At 53.3% G+C, this 27,724-nt stretch overlaps 3 protein-coding genes across 3 annotated transcripts; 2 read left to right on the top strand and 1 right to left on the bottom strand.

The window, feature by feature from the left end:
* Positions 1-4,198: 4,198 nt before the first annotated feature.
* Positions 4,199-11,286, top strand: LOC148834527 (macrophage mannose receptor 1-like). The gene is made up of 7 exons (XM_088916927.1): positions 4,199-4,271; positions 5,144-5,497; positions 6,427-6,762; positions 7,429-7,761; positions 8,152-8,502; positions 9,349-9,702; positions 10,666-11,286. Exons 1-7 carry the CDS (start codon positions 4,238-4,240, stop codon positions 10,671-10,673), a joined length of 1,770 nt encoding a protein of 589 aa, XP_088773053.1. The 5' UTR covers positions 4,199-4,237; the 3' UTR covers positions 10,674-11,286.
* A 1,809-nt stretch (positions 11,287-13,095) lies between these two features.
* Positions 13,096-16,636, top strand: LOC148834526 (uncharacterized). Its single transcript, XM_088916947.1, has 3 exons — positions 13,096-13,571; positions 14,586-14,939; positions 15,781-16,636. The coding sequence occupies exons 1-3, from the start codon at positions 13,241-13,243 to the stop codon at positions 16,242-16,244; spliced, it is 1,149 nt and encodes a 382-aa protein (XP_088773073.1). The 5' UTR covers positions 13,096-13,240; the 3' UTR covers positions 16,245-16,636.
* A 233-nt stretch (positions 16,637-16,869) lies between these two features.
* Positions 16,870-26,849, bottom strand: LOC148834525 (uncharacterized). Its single transcript, XM_088916917.1, has 6 exons — positions 26,602-26,849; positions 23,347-23,968; positions 22,775-23,025; positions 21,658-21,725; positions 21,368-21,558; positions 16,870-18,768 (listed from the first exon to the last, which is right to left on the bottom strand). Exons 2-6 carry the CDS (start codon positions 23,756-23,758, stop codon positions 17,351-17,353), a joined length of 2,340 nt encoding a protein of 779 aa, XP_088773043.1. The 5' UTR covers positions 23,759-23,968; positions 26,602-26,849; the 3' UTR covers positions 16,870-17,350.
* Positions 26,850-27,724: the final 875 nt, after the last annotated feature.

Here is a 27,724-nt window from a genome sequence, read left to right as displayed (position 1 = left end):
GGTCCTTTCAAGCACTCAAGACAAGGCAAGGCAAACGGAGCTGAGAGAACCGTTAGTGAACCTAATTAGTGATCATCGTGCGGAGTGGCTCGGACGTGCATTTCAAAACAGTGCGGGTACAATCCAAAGCCCAAAAGATATAGAAAGACTAAATATTACACCGGCTAATTTCCAGAAAGCGGGTTTTGGAGGAATAACACTGAGTTTAAGGGAGGTAAAATGGGACAGAGACAGACATGAATTCAGTGGAAGACAGATGGCACCTGTATAAACGGGTTGCCGCTGAAAGAGCAGGACACGTTTTTCAAATCTTTCCAGAAGTACAACAGCAAAAGTGCTGTCAGGAGTGAAGTTGAATACATCTGAGAGAACGATGGCAAACAGCTAGATGGTGAAAAGGAACTAGCTGATGTACTGTAGTAAGTGAATATTTCACTCAGGTGTTCACTAAAAGAGTCAATCTCATGCCCCAGGCAGCAGAAGGACAGGGGTCTGTATTACAGATATCAGTGTAGACGAGGGAGAAGTGTTTCAGGTACTGGTGTAACGGTGGGATCTTGCCAGGGGTACTCAAGGAAATAAGAGATGTTCTTCAGAAGCCATTGAAATTAAACTCTTCCAACAGTCCCTGGGCTCGCACCCAGGGACTGGAGAAAGACTAATGGGGCTCCCATCCGCAGGAAGGGTGACAAAACTGAGGGTGTACCCTGCCTTGTGCCCATTGCTTGCTGATTAGGCTCCAGCTCCCCTGCAACCCTGTATTGGACAGAGTGCTGAGAAAACAGATGGGATGGATAGATAGTCAGCATGGATTTAGACATCTGTTAGAGTTCTTTCAACAAACCACAGAGAATAATAGAACCACAGAGCTTGTGATAGAGCATAATAGAATTTCTAAAGTTCCCTCTTAAAAAATACTCAAATTGCAAGCAGTAGGGTTTTGGAGAAAAGTGAGTTTGGATTGAGAATTGGTGAAATCGAAAAGAGAAGGGAGAATACTCAAAATGGGGTGATGTAATTAATGGATTACCACAGCGGTCTGTACTAGGACCACTGCTCTTCTTAGTTATAACAGTGACATAATTGGTGGATTACCACAGGGGTCTGTACTAGGACCACTGCTCTTCTTAGTTATAATAGTGATATAATTGGTGGATTACCACAGGGGTCTGTACTAGGACCACTGCTCTTCTTAGTTATAATAGTGATATAATTGGTGGATTACCACAGGGGTCTGTATTAGGACCACTGCTCTTTTTAATTTGTGTCAATTATCAATATGGATCAATGTATCAGTTATCTATATACTGGTAGTTAAAAAACCAGTCAAATTTGCAGATGATGCTATAGTAGCAGGACTAGTAGACACTGCAGAAACAGCAAAGGCAACACAAAGACATGCAGATAAAATTCACGACTGGACAAATACCAGTCAGACAAAGTTTAATGAAGTGCAGGGTTTTGCAGGGTAGTATCAACATGACATATAAATACAAAATAGGAAACGCTGATCTAGAAGAGGTTATGTATGAAAACATTTGAGGTCTTTATGCTGACCTGTGATTTCCATTGAATAATGTGGGGAAGGTGTCAGAAAGGTAAAGAAAATGTTAGGATGTAGTTAACAGTGTAGAATATATATCAAGGAATGTTAAAACTGTATAATACACCAATTAGGTCTTGTTTAAAATAATCTGTGCAGCTTTCGTTGCTGTTTTAGAAGAGCTGTTGCTGCTCTGGAATCAGTGCAGAGAGGAGACATACCAGGGCTGAGGCGAAAATCTAGGAACTGAGTCTCTTTAGTCTGAAGGGAGTGTCCCACACTGACAGGCTGAAGGAACTGAGTCTCTTTAGTCTGAAGGGAGTGTCCCACACTGACAGGCTGAAGGAACTGAGTCTCTTTAGTCTGAAGGGAGTGTCCCCCACTGACAAGCTGGAGGATGTGAGTCTCTTTAGTCTTGAACACAGAAGACTACGAGAAGCCCTGATGTAAGTATTTAAAATCCTCACAGACATCTACAGAATCAATGCAGTGGACTTTTTCACAATGAACAGTAAAACACAAACCAGAGGACACCAGTGGGAAATAAAGGCAAGTGCATCTGAAACCAAGAAAAGGAGTCACTTCTTTATTCAAACGACGGTGAGAGTGTGGAACTCAAGGGAATGAAAAAAAATGTGTTTATAACAACATTGATTGAACAGTGCTGATTTAACATAGCACACATGGATGTGTGACTGTCACTGTCGTCTGCTACATAAACAAGACAACTGCTAAAACAAAGCAACTGCTAGAGAAAGTAAAAAATAAAGAAAGCATCAACCCACATGATTTCCATATGTAAAATTCAACCTGCTGTTCAACAAAGGGATATTGTGGCCATGAGTCCCCCGAGGGACCAATGCAAAGCAGAAAAATCCACGGACCCTCCTATCTTCACATGGACCGAGCCACTCTCGTGTGGACACGCCCATCTTCATAAAGACAAAGCATGCGGGCCCTCGGAAGGACACGCCCTCTCACACTTGGGCACGCCCTCTCACACATGGACACGCCCTCTCACACTCAGGATGCACTTACAGCGTGATCGATACCCCCAGCAAGAAGAATCTGTGGCACTCGAGACAAGTGTACTGGATCTCCCCACGCTACATCACTGTGGCTGGGGAGATTGTTCCACACCTCCACAACTTTTTGTGCAAAGATGTCTCTCCTGTTTTCAGTCCCTGGCTTTATTCTTGGGGTACAATTTCGGGACTTTTTTCTCATTTTGATGGCCGACGCCTGATCTTTCCCTGTTGAAGGGGGAAGACACCCAGCTTCCTGGAAAGCCCAAAGGCAGCTGTCAGACAGGCCAGATGACTCCTGACCACCCAACTCAATCACTTCCAAGCTGCACCTGATGCCTCTGTTGCACTGACTTTTTTATTGGCTGTAGAGTTCTGTACCTCCTCTAGTGTTGTCAAGGTCAACAGGTGGCCCAGTAAAGGGACCAGACAGACAAGGAGATACACTGCATCAGTACCCTTGGCAGGTCAGCCCCGCACAGCTCTGCGCATCACCTGCAGACATCAGGTCACTCGGAGGGTCAGCTCCCCCGGCTCTGCGCAGCTCTGCGCATCACCTGCAGACACCAGGTTACTCGGAGGGTCAGCTCCCCCGGCTCTGGGCAGCTCTGCGCATCACCTGCAGACACCAGGGCACTCAGCGCATCACTAGCAAAAGGCAGGAATTTCGGCAGCTCCCATTACTGTTCTGATTACGAAAGGGAGGAAAAGACACTTTCTGAAGCAAAACGTATCACAAAGCCATACGCAGGATAGTGTGCAACCCGCAGAAGCAGACTGGAATGTGTAGCTCTTGGGTTCCTGTGCTCTCAGCCCTGCTGAGGAAGAGCTCCCCACCGTTGTGCAGATATCAGCTCCACCTCCAGGCTTGACCACTCCAGTCACTCCTGGATTTGTTTCGAGGAAGTCTTCTTGGCAGCCTTGGAAGTCCTGCACCTTCACACGACAGCTGATCCAAATCGTTCAGTCAGACAAATCGTTCAGTCAGACACTCTGATGCCATGCAAAAATCTAGCAGGAAACTGACTCCACCAAAGGGCATGGTCAGTTTTTGACAGATGTTATTTTAAGTCCTAATATGATTAAGAAACAGAGACAATTTTTTCCCCAACATGCAGTTGTGTTTTCGCTCAATCAGGCTGGTTTTAGAGTGTGATTTGGGAGACTTTGAGTTGCTATGGAAGAGTAACGTCTCTGTGGACACTGCTGTCTCGGGTGTGTCTGTGTGTGGAGCCAGAGGTAGTGAGTGTGGGTGTCAGTGTGCGTGTAAGACCACACTATTTACGACACCACTGCCCAGCTGGCACACTGCATGCAATCATAATGTGCTCTCATGTATATATAACCATATTTAACTGAGACACTCTCTTCAAGCTGAATGAACTGAGTCTCTTTAGTCTGAAGGGAGTGTCCCACACTGACAGGCTGAAAGAACTGAAGCTCTTTAGTCTGAAGGGAGTGTCCCACACTGACAGGCTTAAGGAACCAAGTCTCTTTAATCTGAAAGATTGTCCTACAGTGATGGGCTGAAGGAACTGAGTCTCTTTAGTCTGAAGGGAGTGTCCCACACTGACAGGCTGGAGGAACTGAGTCTCTTTAGTCTAAAAGATTGTCCTACAGTGATGGGCTGAAGGAACACCTCTCCTCTTTCTCAGTGCTGGCGATTACCATGGACAAGAGGAACATAATTCTTGTGCTTGCAGGTAAGTTGTTACTTTTGTATTGAATTAACAATTTCAGGAATAACTTTTTTAAGTGTAATCTTTAAAAATGAAACCAGTGAAGGCTGCTATGAAGTTGGAGTGCCTTAAAAAAAATTATATTTTAATCTCGGTCAGATGTCCATGGGATGATGCAGCTGAGAGAGCTCTGAACTTGCTCTCCCTACAAACTGAAACCCACCGCATTTGTCAGTGCTACATTTGTGCCGTTGAAAGCAGCGTTTGTACTGCTTTCACCCCTCGGGTACAGCGCCATTTTTTTCAGAACGTGACACAAATTACTCAACCCCCCCCCCCCCACGATGGCTATATCTCGAAAATGGAGCTATATCTCAAAAACACGAGCACCTCAGATGCTACTTTCAACAGCACAAGCCAGCACAGGCAGGGCGCTAACAAATGCGTCTGGCATCACTGCTTGTGCTGTTTGTGGGGGGGCTCAGCGTGAGGACAGAGAGCGCTTTAGGAGAGGGAAGGGAGCACTCTCACCGCTACTCTTCAACGGTCAGGCTGCAGAGGTGGGGGAGAATCTCACCCCCGTCTCCAACACTCCAGCGTGGGAGGTCAACACATCCATCACGGTCAGGAAAGCTCGCCAGAGGCTGCTCTTCCCGAGACAGTTAAAGAGGTTTGGAGTGTCACGGGAAGCAACGAGCCTCTTCGGCAGACCTGTCCCTGAGCGTGTGTTGATCTTCTCCCTCGCTGTGGGGTCTGCCCACACCTCCAGGGCCAGAAGCAGCTAGAGAGACAAGGGCTGGACAGACAATAAGAATGAAGGGGTTTCTGTGCAGCTACAGGCACAAACACAGAAGCAGAGCCGATCGCTGGTGTGCCCTGTCTTCCCTGCCCTGCAGTCAGCCTCGCCGCCGTCTCCAGCCACGTGCGCGAGTTTCACTTCGTGGAGAAGGCGCGGACGTGGGCGGAGGCCCGGAGGCACTGCCGGGAGGCCTTCACGGACCTGGCCACCCTGAGACACCACGGCGACATCCGGAAGCTCCTCGGAGCCGCCACCTCTTCCTCCTCCTCCTCCTCCTCCTCCTCCGCCTGGATCGGCCTGCACCGCGGCCCGCAGGCCTGGCACTGGGCCGACGGGGAGCCCTGCGGGTTCGTCAACTGGAGGCGGGGCCTGTTCTGCGCCCGAGCGGACAGCCAGGGGGCCTGGGAAGACCGGCCGTGCTTCAGGGGGGAGAACTTCATGTGCTCCACGGGTAAGGATCCCGGGCGACGCTGTCACCAGCTCGCAGGCAGGAGGAGGCCTCTTCTTCCATCTGGCTCATCCAGCTGTTTCTTGTCTCTTATATGGGCTGGACAGCTTGTTCCACACTCCCCCCACCCTTTGTGTAAAGCTGTGTCTCCTGTTCTCAGTTTTAATGATCCAATCTAGCAAAAGGTGAGCTACCAGGCATCTTGTCCACCTTTCTTACCCTCTAGCGCCTAGATTGCCTGCTATCAGAAGGTCGGAGGTGCTTGCTCCAAAGCAGCCGCCCTTTAAAGTTCTTTATTCAGTTTTAAGCCCCCCGTGCCCTTTAATTGCCAGTAAGGCTGGTGTCCACAGCAGTGCTCCAGTAGAAAAGCAAGCTCAAGCAAGTTCAAGTTTGTTTTCAGTACAATGAAGATAGATAGATAAGACTTTATTGATCCCGTGGGGAAATTGAAATGCTGACTTACGTGTTTTCCTCACATGGGAGGCGACATCACAATTCTTGGAGACAGGAACATGGCAGCAGCTGTACTTTTAAACAGCGTTCAGATAGCGGCGGTGTGCTGGAAAAGTGAGGAGCCCCCCCAGACCCCCCTGTTGGGGTCTGTAGGGGCCGCACAACGAGACCAGTCCAGATCTGCTGCTCTTGTGAATGGGGACTGTGGGATTCAACTGCATGTCCCAACAGATTCAGTGGTTTCAGGTTTTGTTCTTTTCCTTCTAACCATTTTTCAGCACGGCAACGCTGAACGCAGGGCTTGAAAAGTGAGTGTGAGTGGGTGCATGTCTCTCACCCCACCAGCCCCCTCCTCTCTCACACTTAGAAAACCCCACATCTCTCACACAGCACCCCATCTCTCACACCCCCAAACCCCCACAGCACCCCAACTGTCAGCCTCACAGCCCCTCCTGTCTGAGCCTGTGTGTCTCTCTCAGACTCCAGCCAGGGCTCCAGGACCTACACCCTGATTAAGCAGAGCAAGACCTGGGCAGCCGCTCGAGATCACTGCAGACAGCAGCACACTGACCTGGTCACCATCAGCAGCCCCAGCGAGAACCAGGCAGTGAGGGAGGCGGCGCAGGGCAGCGTCTTCTGGATCGGGCTGTTCAACGAGCCCTGGGAGTGGTCCGATGGGGGAGACTCATCATTCCGAAACTGGATAAGAGGAAATCCTGACAACAAACATGGAAATGAGACCTGCGTTGCTCTGAATTACCTGGGCATGCAGGACATGGACTGCAGCCTCTCCCAGTACTTCCTGTGCTGTAAAGGTGGGTGAGCTCTGGGGTGATCGCTGTGTTCAGGCAGCCTGCAGTCAGAGTCCAGGGCTGGGCCGTGGAGGAGAGTGAGCTCTGGGGTGATCGCTGTGTTCAGGCAGCCTGCAGTCAGAGTCCAGGGCTGGGCCGTGGAGGAGAGTGAGCTCTGGGGTGATCACTGTGTCCAGAATCCAACTGAAGAAGAGAGCTTGCTACAGACTCCCAATACTCTTGGTATAGAAGTGCCCATTGTCACTCTCTTGCAGGGCTGGTGAAGTTACCTTTACGATAACAATCTGATTTGTCAGTAGACTTTATACAAGTTCTGCTAACTGAAATTAGACGTTAGATGTCGGCAAAAAAGCGAACATGACGGAGACGCTCTGGAAGGCGGATGCAGGAAGTGTGCCCTTAAATAACTACAGTAGCGGCACTCTGAGCTAGAGACTACATAAATATCTGGCCTACCGAAGAAATCACAAGGACCTGTTGCATCAAGGGCTTCAGAGAAGAAACCGCTGTGTACGAATAAGATGCGTAGAACTCAGATTCGTTTTAATTCTTGGCAGTATTTTCGGTTAGTAGAGCAGAGTTAGGAGGGGATGCAACACACCGAAAAGCAGGTGAACAGGAAAGCTGTTAAAAGGAGTCGGAGGCCAACGGTGCTGTGTGCTGTTCCAGCGGGCGGAGCGGCGCCGGGAGACTGCCAGCTGGTTGAAAAGAACAAGACGTGGACGAAGGCGCGCGGGTTCTGCCGGCGGCACGGGAGAGAGCTGCTCACGGCGCGCGGCCAGGCTCAGCTCCAGGAGCTGCACTTCCGGCACTTCGGGGAGCTCATGAGGGGGCCGGTGTGGATCGGGCTGTACCACGGTAAAGAGAACTGGCAGTGGGTCAGTGGAGAGAGGGCCAGCTATGCCAACTGGAAGACCCAGCTCTTCTGCGCCACCGCTGGTCCGGATGGGTACTGGACAGATGTTGTCTGTGACGAGCTGCACTACTTCATGTGTTACACAGGTACAGTCACCCCCAAACCCCCACAGTACCCCAACTCTCTGAGCCCCAAACCCCCACAGCACACCAACTCTCTCACTCCCAAACCCTCACTGCACCCCCAACTCTCTCACCCCCAAACCCCCACAGTACCCCAACTCTCTGAGCCCCAAACCCCCACAGCACCCCAACTCTCTCACCCCCAAACCCCCACAGCACCCCAACTCTCTGAGCCCCAGACACCCACAGCACCCCAACTCTCTCACCCCCAAACCTCCACAGTACCCCAACTCTCTGAGCCCCAAACCCCCACAGCACCCCAACTCTCTCACCCCCAAACCCCCACAGCAACCCAGCTCTCTGAGCCCCAGACCCCCACAACCCCTCCTGTCTGAGCCTGTGTGTCTCTCTCAGACTCCAGCCAGGGCTCCAGGACCTACACCCTGATTAAGCAGAGCAAGACCTGGGCAGCCGCTCGAGATCACTGCAGACAGCAGCACACTGACCTGGTCACCATCAGCAGCCCCAGCGAGAACCAGGCAGTGAGGGAGGCGGCTCTGGGCAGCGTCTTCTGGATCGGGCTGTTCAACGAGCCCTGGGAGTGGTCCGATGGGGGAGACTCCAAGTACCGATTCTGGCAGCGAAGACAACCAGACAACAAGGGCTTCAAGGAGGAGTGTGTGGAGCTGGACTTCACCGCCACAGGCAAGGATCAGTGGAGAGACCAGGACTGCAGGACCAAACTCCCCTTCTTCTGCTACGAGGGTAAGACTCCAGCAACCCAATACCATTCAGTGAGCTTTGAAGGATTTCTAATGTTGACATAGATCTATCTGGATCTGAGAAAGGGTGGCAAAGTGGTACAGGGGGTTAGCACTGCTGCCCTGCAGCGTGGGGCCCTGGGTTGCTGTCTGTGTGGAGCCTGAAGGTTCTCTCCATGTTCACATGGGTTTCCAACAGGTGCTCTGGTTTCCTCCCACAGTCTACAGACATGCTGGTGGGTTAATTGTCTACTGGGAAGATCGGTCCTGGTGTGAGTGTGTGTGTGTTTGTGTGTCTGTCTGCCCTGTCTGCACTGAGAGAGAGACAGACACCACAACTCTGAGACAGCGCAGGAGGGGGAGAGACACCCCGACTCTGAGACAGTGCAGGAGAGAGAGAGATACCCCGACTCTGAGACAGTGTGGGAGAGAGAGAGACACCCCGACTCTGAGACAGCACAGGAGAGAGACACCCCAACTCTGAGACAGCACAGGAGAGAGACACCCTGATTCTGAGACAGCGCAGCAGTGAGAGACACCCCGACTCTGAGACAGTGGAGGAGTGAGAGACACCCTGACTCTGAGACAGTGCAGCAGTGAGAGACACCCCGACTCAGAGACAGTGGAGGAGTGAGAGATACCCCGACTCTGAGACAGTGCAGGAGTGGGAGATACCCCGACTCTGAGACAGTGCAGGAGTGGGAGACACCCCGACTCTGAGACAGTGTAGGAGTGAGAGACACCCCGACTCTGAGACAGCACAGGAGAGAGACACCCCGAATCTGAGACAGTGCAGGAGAGAGACAGATACCCTGACTCTGAGACAGCCTGACCGCCCTGTCCCCTGCAGACGCGAGAGACCTGGTGCTGGTGAAGAGGAGGCTGTCCTGGGAAGAGGCGCTGGACTTCTGCCGCTCTCGCTACACCGACCTCACCAGCGTGCTCACCGAGAAGGAGCAGGCCGCCGTCGCCCGCCGCGCCCGAGCCGCCCGCTCCGCCCACGTCTGGCTGGGCCTCAGGCAGAGCCGCATTTTCGGCTTCTGGTTCTGGGTGAACCAGGAGCCCATGGGATACCAGAACTGGGGTGCCCGTGGGGAGCCCCAGCTGGGCGCCTGGTCCAGCCCCTGTGGAGCCATGTCTGCTGTGGATCACACCTGGACGGACAGGCCCTGCGAGGAGAGACTGAGCTTCATCTGCTACAGAGGTACGGCCCTTCCCAGCCGAGCTGCGGTCAGTTCAGTCTCAATTTGGAGGGACCGGGGGACGCGGCCCGGTCACAGATGCAGCTGGTGACGTTGCCTCACAGCTGTGAAGCTGGGTCCTGTCTGTGTGGAGTTTGTGTGTTTTCCCTGTGCTCACCTGGTGCTCCAGTTTCCTCTCACCGTCCAGAGAAATCCTGGGAGGTTAATTGTCTTCTGAGAAAACTGGCCGTTGTGTGTGTGTGTGTGTGTGTGTGTGTGTGCGCCCTGTGATGGACTGGTGTCCCGTCCAGTGTGTATCCTGCCTTGTGCCTGGTGCACAGCTCCAGCTCCCCCGTGGTCAGCAAATGGTTAAGTGGGTAGTTGGATGGAAGGATGCAAACTTCATTAACAGTTTAAAAAGCATAAAGAAGTGCCTCTGTTCCCAGTTTCAATGCCCTCACCTTCTCAGCTCTTCCCAGTGTGCTCAATGCTTGCAGTAGTGCAGTTTGATCTGCAGGCAGCTGGGCAGCAGGGAAGGATGTTAGTTAGTTCAGCCCCGGCCTTACAGCTCCTCCTGTTGATTAGGCTGTCAGTAGTGTAACAATCCCGCATCGCTGCTGTCTGCCGTCAATAACAAGATGTTACCCGTGACAGTTTCATTTCATCAACCATGGCCGTGATCCTGGCAACCAGAGGGCATCAGAGGACACTACAGGGGTGAGCACTTGAAACTAAGACCGGGAGCCCTTACTTTACACACAGGGTGGTGGGAGTATGAAACAAGCTGCCCAGTCATGTCGTTGAAGGCGATACCCTGGCTTCTCTCAAGAAACCACTGTATGAGATCGTGGGAAAAATGTTCTTCTAACGTGGATTGAGTGGGTGGTGGGACAAATAGACTCTCGCTTGTAACTGTTATTATAGTGTCGCTGGAGGTGTACAGCGGTCTTTGAGTTTAATTCTCCAACCCTGTGTTTCCTCTACAGGTCACTAACACAGGAGGAACCCCAACCCAGACCCAGCAACAGTGCGGGGACACCAGCACCCTACTTTCAGTATCAAATGTGTAACATTTAAACACCCCTAAAAGCCAAATCACATGGAAGAGAGATTTGCAAGCATTTCCAGGGATGAATTGTTCCATGCTCCTGCAACACTTAGTGTAAAGTAGTTTATCCCGTTCTCATTTTTAAACGCTCTTAATGCTTGTTTCTTCTCATTTGCATTGGGGACTGTAAGAAGGGAGGTCTTTTTTTTCAAGGTGTCCCCTGCAGCTCCTCTCTCACACTCCGGGTGCAGAAAATGAATATAAGATTTTATTGTACGTAAATAAAAGGAAGTGGAAAGGTTATAAGCATAGTGTAATTCTATAATTATTGGATGTGAGACACCGTGAGAAGGTAGCGTGTTATCTATAAAACACGCAGAGTCTAGAATTAAGAGTAAGAGACTTGAGATGTGTGTGGTATTCAAAGTTTATTAGTTGTCGTAGAAGCGCCCAGGTTATCTGTGCTTCTGTCCTACTAAAAAGTAACAACACGTGAAATCTGTGTCTGCAAAGCGCTTTGTTTGTTTGTTTTTTGTTTTAAAATAAAAGACGTTTATAGATGTGGAGGATTTTTATTCTTTTATTCAAGAATATTTTTAAAAGAGCTTACAAAAACATAGAAAACCTAAAAGGTCAATAACATCTGAACATATAATTTAAACAATTTAAAAATTGGATTAAAAGTACGAATGAATCATCCTCACAGCGCCCCCTACAGCCTGCACAGCACAAAGCAGCCCAGGTCTGCTGGTACTGTGCAGCAGAAATCCCGAGAATTTGCTTCTGGAGGTTGATACAGCTCACTATACGCTGTGTAGAGCCCCTCGTGGCTTGATTCTGCTGTGCTCTACTCTAGAAAACTACTTTCAGAGAGTAGCACAGACAGATTCTCCATCATCATCACCACCACTTCCAAAAACCACTTATTCAGGACCTGACTCTATCCCAGGAAGCATTAGGCAGAAGATGGAATACACCCCAGAGAGGACAGCTCCCTTTAGATTAAAGAGACTTGGTTTCTTTCATTTACATACATTCCTTGAGTAGTTTCATAGCAGACGGGACAAAGGACTTCTTATACATGTTTTCATGTTTGGTCCCCTGTACCATCTTCCTGATGGGAGCATTATGAGTTGAGAATGCAGTGGGTGTGTGGAATCAGCTGTCATGTTTCTTGCCGTTCTGAGAACTGCATTATGATGGAAATCGCTGAGCTGGGGTGGCTGTTTCCCAATTATTTTTCCTGCCATTTTCACAATTCTGGACAGTTTGATTTTGCTTTTCAACCCCGGGTTTCCGTAGCAAACTGTCATGTTAAATGCCAGGATGCTCTCATGAAGGCTTTTATACAGTATGTCATCTCTAGGACATTGTGACTAACATTAAAGTTTTTTAGTCTTTGGATTAAAAACAGCCTCCGATTTGATTTATCAAAAATGTTGTGTAACTCAGCCTCAATAATAATAATAATAATAATAATAACAACAAATTCCTTACACTTATATAGCGCTTTTCTGGACACTCCACTCAAAGCGCTTAACAGGTAACGGGGATCCTCTCCACCACCACCAGTGTGCAGCCCCACCTGGATGATGCGATGGCAGCCATAGTGTGCCAGAACACTCACCACACACCAGCTATTAGTGGGGAGGAGAGCAGAGTGATGAAGCCAGTTCATAGATGGGGATTATTAGGAGGTCATGACTGGTAAAGGCCATGTGGAAATTTGGCCAGGACACCGGGGTAACACCCCTACTCATTTCGAGAAACATCTTGGGATGTTTAAAGACCACAGAAAGTCAGGACAGCGCCTTTGTAGAGTATAGTTTCTCAGTCACTATACTGAGGCATTAGGACCCACATACTGTAGACCAGCAGGGTGAGTGCTCCCTGCTGGCCCCACTAACACCTCTTCCAGCAGTAACCTTACTTTTTCCCCAGGAGTCTCCCTTTCAGGTACTGACCAGGCTCACACCTGCTGAGTTTCAGTGAGCTGCCAGCTGTGAGCTGCAGGGTGATATAGCTGCTGATCAAAATGTGTTTCCAAGAGACTCAGTGTAGGACACTCCCTTCAGACTAAAGAGACTCAGTTCCTTCAGCCTGTCAGTGTGGGACACATGGTGGCCAAATCTGTGCACAGTATGCGCACGGGGTCTGTGTACCGCATTGCAATTTAAATAATAACACTCCATCGCTCAGACCTCCGTGGTGGATGAAGTGGGTTGCCTCCTATATGTGAAACACATATACGAGATGGAGATGGCACTGGGATGGAAGATGCAGAAATGTATGGAATTATGGAGGATATTTGATATAATAATAAGGTTCTCTCATATACCATAAATTACGGCTAGAAGCACTCCAGGCTACAAGCTAGTTACCCGGAAGATTTTCCTTAGCTTGTGTGTGTGTTGGCAGGAAGACCTCTGAGGAAAAAAAAAACAATTTTAGCGGCGGTATCCAGCCAGCGGATCAGCCCCGTAGCCTGCGGTTTGTCCGTTTCTCGCCGCAGGATGGGAGGCGAGGAAGCCGCGGCGCCCCTCGATCTCCACAGCCAGCTGTCCGAGGTCATGCAGCGGCTGGTGAGCCAGGCGGTGTCGGAGGTGGCGCTGCTGGTCCAGGGCGCCGTGGCGCGGCTGCGGGGGGACCTCGCCTGCAAGGAGCAGGAGAACGAGGTGCTGCACCTGCGCCTGGCCCTGCTGGAGGACAACGTCCGGGCCGCCCTGGAGAGGGCCGTGGCCGCGGAGCGCCGGGCGCGGGCGCTGGGCTGCCGCTGCGGGGAGGCCCGCGGTCCGGCCGCGCCTCCGTCCGGCAGCGCCCCGGGGGACCGGCGAGTCTCGGCAGGTAGGGAGGAGAGGCCGAGTTGCCTCCGCGGCACTGCTGTGCTCAAAATCACGCCGTAGGATCCCGTTGTCAACTGGAGCGAACTGCGCCAGTTGTGAGGAAGCCTATTGGTACTTATTTCGTTTAAGCGACATAATAAAATGACATAATATCTTATTTAATCAAGATACTGAGTTTTAAACGAGATGACGGTATTAAAACGCGGTAAGTACTTCGTAAACTGCCTAATATATTAATATTTTACGATATATATATATGCAATAATATTGTGCCATTAGCAGAATCGATATTAACAAGTCACACTCCTCTTTGTGCTGGTGAGTTGGTCTAAGGGAGTCCGTGTACTGTGTACTGTGTGGTTGAGTGGAGTGCTGTTGCTGGTAATATGTCATGTTAGCAGCACTGTTTGGTTTAAGTAGTACAGTACAGCAATACAGTATTATCTCGGCGCAACGCAATAAATATTTCTTTCTGTGTGGTACTAATGGGCTTCAATACAGTTGACTCGTCTGCTGTTCAGTGTGCCATGGTAACTCAAGTGGTTCAAGCCCAGGCTGACTACTGGGATAGACCAGGACATTCTGGATGTAAACTCAGCTCGTTAACTAGTTATCCATCCGTCCACTTTTCTGCAGCTTTATTCAGTACAGGGTCCTGGAGGAGCAAGCAATTGTGAGCAACTGGCGCAAGGCAGGATGGACCCCGGACCAGGCCCCAGTCGGTCACAGGGCACACACAGACACACACACTCACACCTGGACCGATCTTCCCAGAAGACAGTTATCCCACCACCGTGTCTTTAGACTGTGGGAGGAAACCCACACAAATGTGTGGAGAACATGCAAACTCCACACAGACAGCACCCCTGGTTTGGAATTGAACCCAGGGCCCCAGGCGCGGAGTGGTGCCGCGGGTGCTCGGGCTTCTCAGGCGTGCCCAGAGGCGGCAGCAGTGGGGTTCGGGGAACCGGGGGTGGGGTGTATCCTGGTGATCAGTGTCGCCCTGTCCCCCCAGGACCAGCCCCGGAGGAGGAGGTGGCTCTGTTCGGCCCCGAGTGCCTGACGCGCGCCCCAGAGACGGGAGGAGAGCAGGAGGGCCTCGGCGCTCCGCCGGCCAGCCAGGGGAGGGAGGACGCCGCCAGCGGCCCCCCGGACTGCTCGCCGTCACTGGAAATTAAGGTCGAGCCGCGCGTCGAAGTGGACCCCGCCGGGACGGCCGCCAGCCCGGCCTGGACCCGGACTGCCGAGTCCGGCTCGGACCCCCCGCCTGAAGGAGGCGGGGAGGACTCTCTGCTGCCCCCTGCTGGCAGGTGTCAGGGCCAACACGTGGGCAGCGACCAGGAAGGGGGGCTGCTGGTCAGTGCGGCCGGTGAGTACTGGTTGGGGAGGGAGGGGGGGTCCAGCAGTGACCAGGTGGGATTTCAGTCGCAGGCCCAGCTAGTCACTTGCAGGCACTCTGATAAAGCAGCTGTAACACCCCACAGCTCACAGCTCACAGCTGGCAGCCCAGTGGAGCTCAGCAGGTGTGAGCCTGGTCAGTACCTGGAGGGAGACTCCTGGGAAAGCTGAGGCTGCTGGAAGAGGTGTTAGTGGGGCCAGCAGGGGGCGCTCACCCTGCAGTCTGTGTGGGTCATAATGCCCCAGTATAGTGACGGGGACACTATACTGTAAAAAGACGCCATCCTTCGGATGAGACATAAGACTCATCCCGACTCGAGGTCCCGACTCTCTGTGTCTGTGGTCATTAAAGGTTGTTTCTTGAAAAGAGTAGGGGTGTTACCCCGGTACCCTGGCCAGATTTCCCCCTGGCCTTTACTAATCATGGCCTCCTAATAACTGGCTTCATCACTGTGCTCTCCTCCCCACTGAGAGCTGTTGTGTGTGAGAGCAGACTGGAGCATCATCCAGGTGGGGCTGCACACTGGTGGTGGTTCAACTCCTGGGGTGCTATCTGTGTGGAGTTTGCATGTTTCCTCCGGGTGTTCTGGTTTCCTCCCACAGTCCAAAGACATGCTGATGGTTTAATTGGGAAAACTGCCCCTGGTGCCAGTGTAAGTGTGTCTGTGTCCTGTGATGGACTGGTGTCCTGTCCAGGGTGTACCCTGCCTTGCGCCCGGTGCCTGCTGGGATAGACTCCGGCTGCCCTGTGACCCTGTACTGGATAGAGAACTGATCCCGCTCTGTCCGCTCTTTCTCTGCTCCTGTTGCAGAGTGGGAAGGGCCTGCGGAGAGCGGCGCCCCTCCGGCGCTCCCGGGGCCGAGGCAGAGGGGCTGCAGGGAGGAGGCGGGGGTGCGCGCAGACGCCGCTGCCCCGGGGCCGTACACCTGCGGGGAGTGCGGCAAGAGCTTCGGCGCCGCGCGGGGCTTCAAGACGCACCTGCTGCTGCACCGGGACCAGTGCTTCCCCTGCCCGCAGTGCGGCCGGCGCTTCAGCATGGCGGGCAACCTGAAGATCCACCTGCGGCTGCACACGGGCGAGCGGCCCCACCGCTGCGCCGACTGCGGCCTGGCCTTCACCTTCGCCGAGCAGCTGCGGCGCCACCGGCTGGCCCACACCGGCGCCAAGCCCTACCACTGCGCCGTCTGCCCCAAGGCCTTCCGCCGCAAGGACCAGCTCAACGCCCACGAGAGGGTGCACGCCTCGTCCGAGATGAGCCGCGTCCGCCCCCGCTAGCTTAGCGCGGGGTCAGGGGTCACGGGCCTGGAGAAGGGAACAGGGAGACATTCCTGCCCCCACCCTGTTTCCCTGGCCTAGAGAACACGGAAGTGTGTCCATTTTCTTACCGCTTCATCCAGTACAGGGCTGTGGTGAAGCCCACTCGCCACCCAGCACGGCTTTGGCCTGTGGGAGGAAAAGGGTGTGCCTGGAGAAAAGCCACTTGAACACGAGCGGAACATGCAGACTCCACCGAGATAGAGCTGGGGGCCCTGACCTCAATTCCTGGGGGGCTTTAAGGCCTGAAATTCCTGCGTGGGGGGGGAGGGTTCTCTCTCTGGGGTGCTGTCTGATGTTTAATGTAACTTTCTTCCCCCTGGAGGACTGCAATAAAAGATCAAGATGAAAAATACTGCGTCCAGGGGTGTATCTTCACAGAACAGGGCCCCTCCAGCTCTGGGTTGGACAGCCACAGCCCCATCATCGGGGCACGGTCCTGGGGAGGAGGAGGGGTGTGGCTGGGGGGTAGGTGTACAGAAACCCCAATAACAAAACTGCCTCTGGTTCCATATGCTCTCTGTGTAAATAATGGCGCTGATGCAGACTGCTTCACAGCAGTGTACAGAACAGGAGGCGCGGAGCGGACGCTTCACACACAAACTTTATTCCCTGGGTGCAGGAAGACACACAGAGCGGAGCACGGACACGGGGCACACTAGCGTACAGTTAGTTAAACAATTCGACACACAACAGCTGATCCAGCACACGGACACGGCTGCGACCAGGGTAGAGCTGAGACTTAAAAAAACCATAACAAAAAACAAATGTAGTATCAAAGAAGGGGGTTTGGGGGGAATTTTCATCTCCCAGTGGGAAGGGAGAGGACCTTTGGGCTTCCTCCCCTCCCCCCAGGGCTGCTGGGAGGAGGGAGGGGGGAGCGATAGGGGAGCGATTCATCGTTCAGTCCAGTTCTACATTCTGAGAAAGAGGTCCAGCAGGTGGCGCCGGCGAGCAGGACGTGGACCGCAGTATAGCGGGGTGTGGGAGCTGTCGGCATAGCCTCCCCGCTCCTCGCACAGGAACAGGGTGCCTGCCCCCCCGCCCTCGGGTCACCTAGACCCGGGTCACACTTCCTCCGCGTCGCCGCCTCCTGGCTGCAGGGGGCACTGTTGGAACCCCAGGGTCTGGGCGGCGTTGGCGGCGGCACCACCGTGGGACTCGGGCTCCCGCTCCGGGGACGGGGCGGGGCTGTCGGCGTCGGCCCCGTTCTCCGGGGGGGGCTCCAGTCCCGCAGCGCCCCCAGCCTCCAGCGGGGCGGCGCTCTTGGCGCCCAAGTGGCTCTGCTGGTGGATCTTCAGGTAGTAGAGGCGGGTGAAGCTCTTGCCGCAGTGCTGGCAGCAGTAGGGCTTCAGCCCCGTGTGGCTGCGCAGGTGCGTCTTGAGGATGCGCACGTCGCGGAAGTTCTTCCCGCACTGGGTGCAGTGGTAGGGCTTCTCCCCCGTGTGGATGCGCTGGTGCGTCTTGTAGTCGCCGGAGCGCGTGAAGCTCTTCCCGCACTGGGTGCACAGGTAGGGCCGCTCGCCGGTGTGGATGCGCAGGTGCTTGGTCAGGTCGCCCGACTGGCTGAAGCCCTTGCTGCAGAGCGGGCAGACGTAGGGCCGCTCGCCCGTGTGCACGCGCCGGTGCGTCTTGAGGTCGCCGGCGCGGCTGAAGCTGCTGCCGCAGTCGGGGCAGCAGTACAGCTTCTCGCCCGTGTGCACGCGCTCGTGGCGCCGCAGGTCGCCCAGGAAGCTGAAGCTCTTGCCGCAGTAGGAGCAGGAGTAGGGCGTCTCGCCCGTGTGGGTGCGCAGGTGCATGGACAGGTCGCGGGCCTGGGCGAACATCTTGCCGCACTGCTCGCAGCGGTGGCGCCGGTCGCCGGAGTGGAAGCGCTCGTGGGTGCGCAGGTAGCCCACGGTGTTGAAGCTCTTGTCGCAGTACTGGCAGCGGTAGGGCCGCTCGCCGGTGTGGATGCGGATGTGCGTGGTGAGCGCCCCCGAGTGGCTGAAGCCCTTGCCGCACTGGCCGCAGCAGTAGGGCCGCTCGCCGGTGTGGATGCGCTGGTGCCGCGTCAGGGAGCCCGACTGGCTGAAGCTGCGGCCGCACTCGTCGCAGCGGAAGAGCTTCTCGCCCGTGTGGATGCGCTGGTGCACGCGCAGGTTCTCCGCCCGGCTGAAGCTCTTGCCGCACTCGGCGCAGTGGTGCACCTTCTCGCCGGCGTGCGTCTTGCGGTGCTCGCGCAGCGCCGCCGGCGTGCCGAAGGCCTCCCCGCAGCGGGGGCAGGAGAGCGCCTCCGGCCCCTCGGCCAGCGGCCGCCCGCACAGGGCGCAGCCCCCGCCGGCCGGCGGCTCCTCGGGCGGGGGGTCTCCTGCCAGCCCGGCGCCGTTCGGCAGCTCCTGCGGGTGGGTCCTCTGCACGTGCTTGAGGAGGAAGAGCTCCGAGGAGAAGGAGAGGCAGCAGTGAGGGCAGGAGCGGCACTGAGGAGACAGATCCACCCCCTCATCTGAGGAGAGAGACGGGAGAGAGTCAACACCCTGGACACTGCACTGAGAGAGAGAGGGGTTAATACAGACACACTGAGAACTGGACACTCCAGTACATTAACACTGCACTGAGAGAGAGGGGTTCATACAGACACACTGACTGACTGAACACTCCAGTACAATAACACTGCACTGAGAGAGAGGGGTTCATACAGACACACTGACTGACTGAACACTCCAGTACATGAACACTGCACTGAGAGAGAGGGGTTCATACAGACACACTGACTGACTGAACACTCCAGTACATGAACACTGCACTGAGAGAGAGGGGTTCATACAGACACACTGAGAACTGGACACTCCAGTACATTAACACTGCACTGAGAGAGAGGGGTTCATACAGACACACTGAGAACTGGACACTCCAGTACATTAACACTGCACTGAGAGAGAGGGGTTCATACAGACACACTGACTGACTGGACACTCCAGTACATTAACACTGCACTGAGAGAGAGGGGTTCATACAGACACACTGACTGACTGGACACTCCAGTACATTAACACTGCACTGAGAGAGAGGGGTTCATACAGACACACTGAGAACTGGACACTCCAGTACATTAACACTGCACTGAGAGAGAGGGGTTCATACAGACACACTGACTGGACACTCCAGTACATTAACACTGCACTGAGAGAGAGGGGTTCATACAGACACACTGACTGGACACTCCAGTACATTAACACTGCACCGAGAGAGAGGGGTTCATACAGACACACTGACTGGACACTCCAGTACATTAACACTGCACTGAGAGAGAGGGGTTCATACAGACACACTGACTGGACACTCCAGTACATTAACACTGCACTGAGAGAGAGGGGTTCATACAGACACACTGACTGACTGGACACTCCAGTACATTAACACTGCACTGAGAGAGAGGGGTTCATACAGACACACTGACTGACTGGACACTCCAGTACATTAACACTGCACTGAGAGAGAGGGGTTCATACAGACACACTGACTGACTGAACACTCCAGTACATTAACACTGCACTGAGAGAGAGGGGTTCATACAGACACACTGACTGGACACTCCAGTACATTAACACTGCACTGAGAGAGAGGGGTTCATACAGACACACTGACTGGACACTCCAGTACATTAACACTGCACTGAGAGAGAGGGGTTCATACAGACACACTGAGAACTGGACACTCCAGTACATTAACACTGCACTGAGAGAGAGGGGTTCATACAGACACACTGAGAACTGGACACTCCAGTACATTAACACTGCACTGAGAGAGAGGGGTTCATACAGACACACTGACTGACTGGACACTCCAGTACATTAACACTGCACTGAGAGAGAGGGGTTCATACAGACACACTGACTGACTGGACACTCCAGTACATTAACACTGCACTGAGAGAGAGGGGTTCATACAGACACACTGAGAACTGGACACTCCAGTACATTAACACTGCACTGAGAGAGAGGGGTTCATACAGACACACTGACTGGACACTCCAGTACATTAACACTACACTGAGAGAGAGGGGTTCATACAGACACACTGACTGGACACTCCAGTACATTAACACTGCACCGAGAGAGAGGGGTTCATACAGACACACTGACTGGACACTCCAGTACATTAACACTGCACTGAGAGAGAGGGGTTCATACAGACAGACTGGACACTCCAGTACATTAACACTGCACTGAGAGAGAGGGGTTCATACAGACACACTGACTGGACACTCCAGTACATTAACACTGCACTGAGAGAGAGGGGTTCATACAGACACACTGACTGACTGGACACTCCAGTACATTAACACTGCACTGAGAGAGAGGGGTTCATACAGACACACTGACTGACTGAACACTCCAGTACATTAACACTGCACTGAGAGAGAGGGGTTCATACAGACACACTGACTGGACACTCCAGTACATTAACACTGCACCGAGAGAGAGGGGTTCATACAGACACACTGACTGGACACTCCAGTACATTAACACTGCACTGAGAGAGAGGGGTTCATACAGACTGACTGGACACTCCAGTACATTAACACTGCACTGAGAGAGAGGGGTTCATACAGACACACTGACTGGACACTCCAGTACATTAACACTGCACTGAGAGAGAGGGGTTCATACAGACACACTGACTGACTGGACACTCCAGTACATTAACACTGCACTGAGAGAGAGGGGTTCATACAGACACACTGACTGACTGGACACTCCAGTACATTAACACTGCACTGAGAGAGAGGGGTTCATACAGACACACTGACTGGACACTCGAGTACATTAACACTGCACTGAGAGAGAGGGGTTCATACAGACACACTGACTGGACACTCGAGTACATTAACACTGCACTGAGAGAGAGGGGTTCATACAGACACACTGACTGGACACTCCAGTACATTAACACTGCACTGAGAGAGAGGGGTTCATACAGACACACTGACTGGACACTCCAGTACATTAACACTGCACTGAGAGAGAGGGGTTCATACAGACACACTGACTGGACACTGCAGTACATGAACACCGGACGTCTTCAGGTCTGTCTGCTCTTACCTTCTGAGCGACACTTCCTGTCCCACAGCCGGTCCCACAGGAGGCCCAGCTCGGCCGCGTACCGGTCCGAGTACCAGACGCGCAGCTCACTTCCCGGGGCGATGGGCCTGCAGGCCCGGAAGAAGACCTTCCCCTGCCACTGGACCGCCTCCAGGTTCTGGTCCCGCTCGTCCCGGGCGCACCTGACAAACCTGCCGAGAGGACGAGGGAGACACGGGGCGGGTCACGGGCGAGCCGTAGCCGTGGGACCCGGGAACGAGCAGACCGCGCCGCGCTAGGCCCGGTCTCACCTCAGCCAGTTGGCGCTTTCCTCCCTCTCCCCGTCGATGAACTCGAACCCGCCTCCCTCCTTCGAGATCTGAGGGGACAATGTCAATAGCTCAGGAAGTGAGAGCAAACAGCCCGGCCTTTCAGAACAAAGCCTCTTCCGGCTCAGCCTTTCCCAGCCTGTACCCACACTTTCATCTTCCAGACCGTTCGCAGAAACGGTCAGAAAGGAAAACCAAACGTAAGAATAGAGTTAAAAGCTAAAAGTTCAGAATATAATGCTCATATAATGTTTTTCAGCATTATATCCCACACACAACATGCAAACACACCATTAAGGACTCATTTAGAATACTTGGGACAGTTAAGGTCACCATGTTATATAAAAAGATGTTGCTACTCTGGATTGAGATCAACTAGATACATTCTGGGGCTGAATGAAAGGTCCTCCTCTCAAAGTTAAGGAACTGAGCCTCTTTAGTCTGAAAGGAGTGTCCTACACTGACCAGACTGAAGGAACTGGGTCTCTTTAGTGTGAAGGGAGTGTCCCACACTGACAGGCTGAAGGAACTGAGTCTCTTTAGTCCAAAGGGAGTGTCCCACATTGACAGGCTGAAGGAACTGAGTCTCTTTAGTTTGACAGGCTGTGAGTTGTGAACTGAGACTACAAAGGGATCTAACACAAGGATCCTAAGATTCTTTTCAAAGTAAACCCTGACACCTTCAGTCAATAGTGAGGTACAAACCAGAGGAGAAGCGGAAAATTTAACACTGAGAACAGGAGGCACTACTTTACACGAGGAGCAATACTACAACTTCTCCTAAAAAACAGCAGTCCCTTAAGTACTACCAAACGAGCTCGATAGGCTGAGTGGGCTCCTCTCATTTGTTAGCATTTTTTATGTTCTCATAAAGTCTTGAGCCTAACCCCCTCCTCACCCCCATGTCAGAGGCCACCCAAGAAAACACACCCCTCCATCCTGAAACGACAGTGCTGAGACCAGGAGAAGGGGACTCGGTCACCCGCTGAAGGAAGAGCTTGCCTGGGTACGAGCTGGGTACGAGCAGACGTCAGCCACAGGCAGGGCCGTGAAACCGGCCGCCGGCGCTGCTGGGAAGGGGCTGGAAGGAGCGACTCACCGCCCAGGAGTGTGCGCTGCTCAGGGCCTCCTCCTCGCTGGCGGGCTCCCCCTCGTAGGGCCCGAAGTACACCCCGCGGGGGATCTCCGCGTCCCGGTTGAAGACTCCCGGGGTCTCCAGGCCCAGCCCGGCGGGCAGGGTGAGCCGCGCCCGGTGCGCCTGGCCCGGCTCGGCGGGGCGGTTCCGGGCCACCACGGCCGAGCCCCAGGCGTCACAGCGGTCGCCCAGCAGGGCCTGGCACTGCCCGCACACTGGGGGAGAGGAAACGGCAACGCGTCAGGACGCCAGGGAAGAACCAGCAGCAGGGCTCAACCGGGCCTGGTGCCCGGACAACAATCCCAGGAGCGGGTAGTGGCCGGCGCTGTCTGGGGACATGACCCCCTCAGGCACCGGCACCACGAGCACTGTGGTCCAACGGGTTCTGGTCCAGAGGTCACACCTGAAACCGACGCCCACACCAGATCCCACCGGACCTCGTGTGAGCAGAAAGCACATCCCCGAGAGCTGGGATCGGTCAGCCCGCGCCGGGGAGCTCGGCACCAGGGCTGTGAGGACCCAGGGGACACCCTTACCTGTCTTCGGAACGTCTGAGGGTCCCTGTGGGGCACAGGGGCGGTCCGGCTTGGTCCTGCGGGCGCCGGCGCGTGCCGACTGGGGGCCCGGAGCGTGGGCTCTCTTCCGGCTGCCGCCACTGTCCCCGCCCACCTGCTCTTCCTCCTCCTCCTCCTCCTCCTCCGTCTTCAGGATGACCAGAGAGCCGGCAGCACCGGGAGGGTCTTCAGAACCGGACGCCACGGTGCAGAACAGGACTGGGTCGTGTCTCTCTGCTGCAGCTGCTGCTGCTGCTCCTCCATCCTCTTCTTCCTCTTCCCCCCCCTCCTCCTCCTCCTCCTCCTCCTCCTCCTCCTCTGTCGGCTCCTCTTTGATGCGGACGTACGCGCCGTCCTCCATGAGGAAGAGCGCAGATTCGCGGGCGCCGTTCATCGCGGCGTGAGCTTACATCCCACCTCGCCCCCCGCGCCCCACGGGAAGTCAGTCCGGGATCCTGGCGGCGCTCCTGGGAAGCCGGGGCGGAGCCGCTGAAGCGAAGGAACGAGCGCGGAGGAGTTCAGGAGCTCTCCCGGCCTCGGGCAGCTCGCGCGCCGCGTGGACCGCGATCCGCAGCGGGGCGAGTGGCAGGGGAACGGCGGGCTCCTGGGGGCCAGATATCAGGAAGACAGGCTCTGGTTAGGACAGTGCGCCAACAGGGGGCGTCCCGTTCATATCCAGCACCTCCCAGAATGCCCAGATTCTGCAAAGCGTACAACTTGATCATTTCATTCCTGATGAGCGCGACAGTATCACACAGACCTGCAATCGTGTGGAGTATATTAAAACTGTGGCGCATGTACTTCAGTGTGGTTATGAAATTATTTTTTATATTATAATACAGTTCTCAGAATCGCAAAGAACATCACAGCGAACTCCACACACCCACTCCATCTAAATTCATAATGGGGACCAAATTGAAGCAAAACATGCAAGACGTGCTTTGTCCCCTCTGCAATAAAACTGCTCAAAGAAGGTATGTAATTGGAGTCCCCCCTCTACTCATTTACTTATCTGTGGATTTATGTTATTACATACTGTTGTTGTGATTTCATGTGACTTTTATGTCTTGCTTGTGTGTTTTGTACTTTTATGGGAAAAGCCAAAGAAATTTCCACAGTAGTGGACAATAAGTTATCTAGCCTGTTTTACTTCGCACAAATAAACACTGCCAGATGTTAATGGGACACCCCTTACTTCCCCCTGGACTTGATCGCACAGTCCCTAGCACAGCGAGCAGCAGCGGCCAATAATAATAACAATCCCCTGCATTTTATTCACGTAGCGTTTTTCATCTCAAAGGGGCCCAGCGCTGTTCACTCTTCATCCTTCCCTCTGCTTGGCCCCCAGCTGTGGTCTCCCAGAGAGACACTTTCTATACAACGAGACCTGCTTGAATGAATGGCTTGTTAACACATGGAAAGCACTTAATTGGCCATCCAACACAACCTTAGCCTGCTGGGATTCTGAGTTCCTGCACACACTGGCCCAGGAGAGCTACATATTTGAAAGGGCAAAGTTACACAGCTCTTGAGCTTCGCCCATCAGCCTGACATAATACCCCAAGTCTGGGAAGAAACCTTGTCAATCATTGTGGGAACAGCGATACTCTTTACTATATTTTGGTATGAAGAAGGAGGTGTGTGGGCAGCGCTTACTGCAAAGGAACAAGTAGAGAAAAATTGCACTACTGTACACAAAGGGTAGTAGGAGTGTGGAACAAGCTGCCCTTCCAACTTTTTAAAGCCAATGCCTTGACTTCTTTCAAGAAACAGCTGGATGACATCCGAGGATCAATTAGTTACTAGCAATCCAGTGCAGTGAACAGCCTCCTCTCAGCTGCAAGAGTGCTGAAAAATGTGTATGACAGATCGCTTCATGGAGAGCAAGCTGGGGTATGTGAAAAGGACGAATTCCTAATGCAAGAAATTGTATATGGCTAATAAAGTGATCTTATCTTATCTCTCTTACACTCATCCTTACTGCTCCCGTGTTGCATGCATCAGCTGCCACCCTTTTACTTAAAGCACTCTACAAATCTACAACATCAGCCTGTTCATTTCACCCAGAAAACTGGAATATAATGTTTTGTCAACAAATGTCAATCAGCACGGGTAAGTTAAGAACCCCTTCTCATTTAAAACTATGCCCTGGGGAGGCGCATTCAGACGGCATCGCATTTATTAAAAGTTATCCGAGCGAGGGGTGAAGAGCGTATGACAGCTGTGATTCGAACCCGCGACCTTCCGCGTCACAAGTCCAGAGCACCACACTACACACACGGTATAGTGTTAGGAGTAACGGGCCGGCTGTGAAATCAATTGTCTCACTCCCTCAGAAATATGAAACCGGTGATAATTCCGCCTCGGTACACGGGAGAAGCGGCGCTCGAGTCCGACGATCCCGAAAGGTTTTCGAGGATAAGCGGAAAAAAAAGCAGTTTCTGTTCCTTGTTCGTGCGGACGGACGGTATTAAAACCGCCGCTGAACATCATCGCTTTTCAAAACAAACCCCGGGCCCCAGAAGCGCAACCCCCATCCCTGCACGGCTCGGGTTACGCGCCACCGACCAGGGTTTTCAGAAAAAGGAGTAGTTAGTTGCCACATTAAAATTAAAAAAAAAAACATAAAGCCCAAGAAAATACCGTCGACCACCTACTCGGAGTGCACGAAATCCCTTCTAAATGAGCTGCCGTACGCTTTCTGCGGCTAACCCCGGTCCGGGAGACAGGAAGGCAGGACCTGTTTGTGTCGAGCTCCCTGTGAAAGGCTTCATTCAATCCCTCGGGAGTAGAGGGGAAGTAAAGACATCTTTTGTCCATCAGCTTCCAAATTCTCCCCCCCCACCCCACCGTGAAGAGGCCCCAGAAGCCATGTTTTCTCCCAGATCCGTAGGATTTCCCCCTTAGCCCCGCTCAGGGGTCTTGCAGGGAGCAGAGAGCCCGCTTTGTCCTCCGTCCCTGCAGGCGGAGGCGGCGGCGGCTCTCGCCGAGCCCGGACTCACGCCGAGCCAAACCCTCAGATCGACCAGGTCCGGCTTCGAAAAAGCAAAGCGCAAAGGACGGCTTCCGTAATTTGTAAAAATAAACTCCCTTTATCACCTACTAAAGCCTCCCTTTCCCTTTCCAAAAAAAAAAACTTTAAGGGAAAAAAAAAAGTCTTCCCTCCGCGGCCTCCCCACTTCTGCAAACCCCTCGATCCCCGGACTAAAGTCGGATCCTCCTCCCTGGAAAACTCACCTCCGCGGCGGCAGGTCTCCCTGTGCCCCTTCCGGTGGAATCACAACCCGGTTGTTTTGGCTAATTGCGTACAAGGGGAAATAAACCGCTGTGGACGCGCGTTGGGGAGGCACTGCTGGCCAGATGCAGGCGGACAGAGACCGGCGAGTCCGTGCAGCCCTGCCGCCGTCGCGCTGCGTGTGTCTGCGGCGCCCGACCCGGCCCAGCCCCGCACCCCGCCTGCTCCCGGAGCCGGAGTGACGCGCCGTGACCCCCAGCCGGAGCCACTTACCACACTTCACCGATAGCTGACGCCTCTGGCAGAGGCGATTTACATTTCCAGCCAGCGTCTTTTTTTTTTCCTACCAAAAACGTGCAAAATACGCCCTGGTCTAGGCAAAGTAAAACTGTGTTGCAATTGGATTTAATACAACGATTACCGGTCAGTAATAAGAGGTACACTCAATGACAGAGGACCCTAACTCCTGACCTAGGGACCAGCACGCCTGGTACCAACAGTTTTTTTTTTAATTGGTACCCAGTTTAAGGCCGTGGAGCTGCGCCAAACTAGTCAGACTGAGCCGTAATTGGAACGACTTACCGTTTGTCCCAGGTGAGGAGCTGTTCATATCTCAGTTTCATACCCGGGACAGAAGCGAATGCCTGATCTAGATTTATAAACGTCTAACCTTCTGTAAAAAAAAAAGCATAAAAGGTCCAGCTGAAAAGCTGATATTGTCTTATTTTTATCTTTTTAAACGTGAAAATGACTTGGCAGGGATTTAACACGTCACTACAGGACTCCCCAAATCTTCCCACGCTCCGCACAGGTGACGATGACTTCAGGTGAACAAGAAATCCCGCGCTGCAGTAGTGTACTGGTTGAATTAAAGCCGTTGAAGAGTAGATTTATGAAACTTATTGCATCACTCGCGCGGATGTTGAGGTTACACGGCGTATCGGGAAAAATAAGCAATTATTTTCACTTTTGATCTTTCACTCGACTTCCGCCCTCTTAAATATAATAACACTTCACATCAGCACTCGGCTGTGTGCTCCCAGCTTTGCTCTTACCATTTTGGGTGCAGTTATTGAAGCTAAAAATGCTTATTTTCCGCATGCCCTTCCGTGCTGACACAGCCCT

Source organism: Atractosteus spatula, chromosome 5, assembly GCF_055471065.1.
Source record: "Atractosteus spatula isolate fAtrSpa1 chromosome 5, fAtrSpa1.hap1, whole genome shotgun sequence".
Taxonomy (NCBI): domain Eukaryota; kingdom Metazoa; phylum Chordata; class Actinopteri; order Semionotiformes; family Lepisosteidae; genus Atractosteus; species Atractosteus spatula.
The sequence above is the reverse complement of the archived record's forward strand: the minus strand, read 5'-3'. Positions and strand labels throughout refer to the sequence as shown.

What these genes read in the sequence shown, in the direction of transcription:
- LOC148834525 (XM_088916917.1), bottom strand. Translation starts at nt 23,758, where the DNA reads ATGAACGGCGCCCGCGAATCTGCGCTCTTCCTCATGGAGGACGGCGCG. An exon ending in CTCAGACGTTCCGAAGACAG is followed by an intron (nt 23,026 to 23,346) that starts GTAAGGGTGTCC and finishes CCTCTCCCCCAG; the next exon opens with TGTGCGGGCAGTGCCAGGCC. An exon ending in GCAGCGCACACTCCTGGGCG is followed by an intron (nt 21,726 to 22,774) that starts GTGAGTCGCTCC and finishes TTGTCCCCTCAG; the next exon opens with ATCTCGAAGGAGGGAGGCGG.
- LOC148834526 (XM_088916947.1), top strand. Translation starts at nt 13,241, where the DNA reads ATGGGAGGCGAGGAAGCCGCGGCGCCCCTCGATCTCCACAGCCAGCTG. An exon ending in GGACCGGCGAGTCTCGGCAG is followed by an intron (nt 13,572 to 14,585) that starts GTAGGGAGGAGA and finishes CTGTCCCCCCAG; the next exon opens with GACCAGCCCCGGAGGAGGAG. An exon ending in GCTGCTGGTCAGTGCGGCCG is followed by an intron (nt 14,940 to 15,780) that starts GTGAGTACTGGT and finishes CTCCTGTTGCAG; the next exon opens with AGTGGGAAGGGCCTGCGGAG.
- LOC148834527 (XM_088916927.1), top strand. Translation starts at nt 4,238, where the DNA reads ATGGACAAGAGGAACATAATTCTTGTGCTTGCAG. An exon ending in GAACTTCATGTGCTCCACGG is followed by an intron (nt 5,498 to 6,426) that starts GTAAGGATCCCG and finishes TGTCTCTCTCAG; the next exon opens with ACTCCAGCCAGGGCTCCAGG. An exon ending in GTACTTCCTGTGCTGTAAAG is followed by an intron (nt 6,763 to 7,428) that starts GTGGGTGAGCTC and finishes GTGCTGTTCCAG; the next exon opens with CGGGCGGAGCGGCGCCGGGA.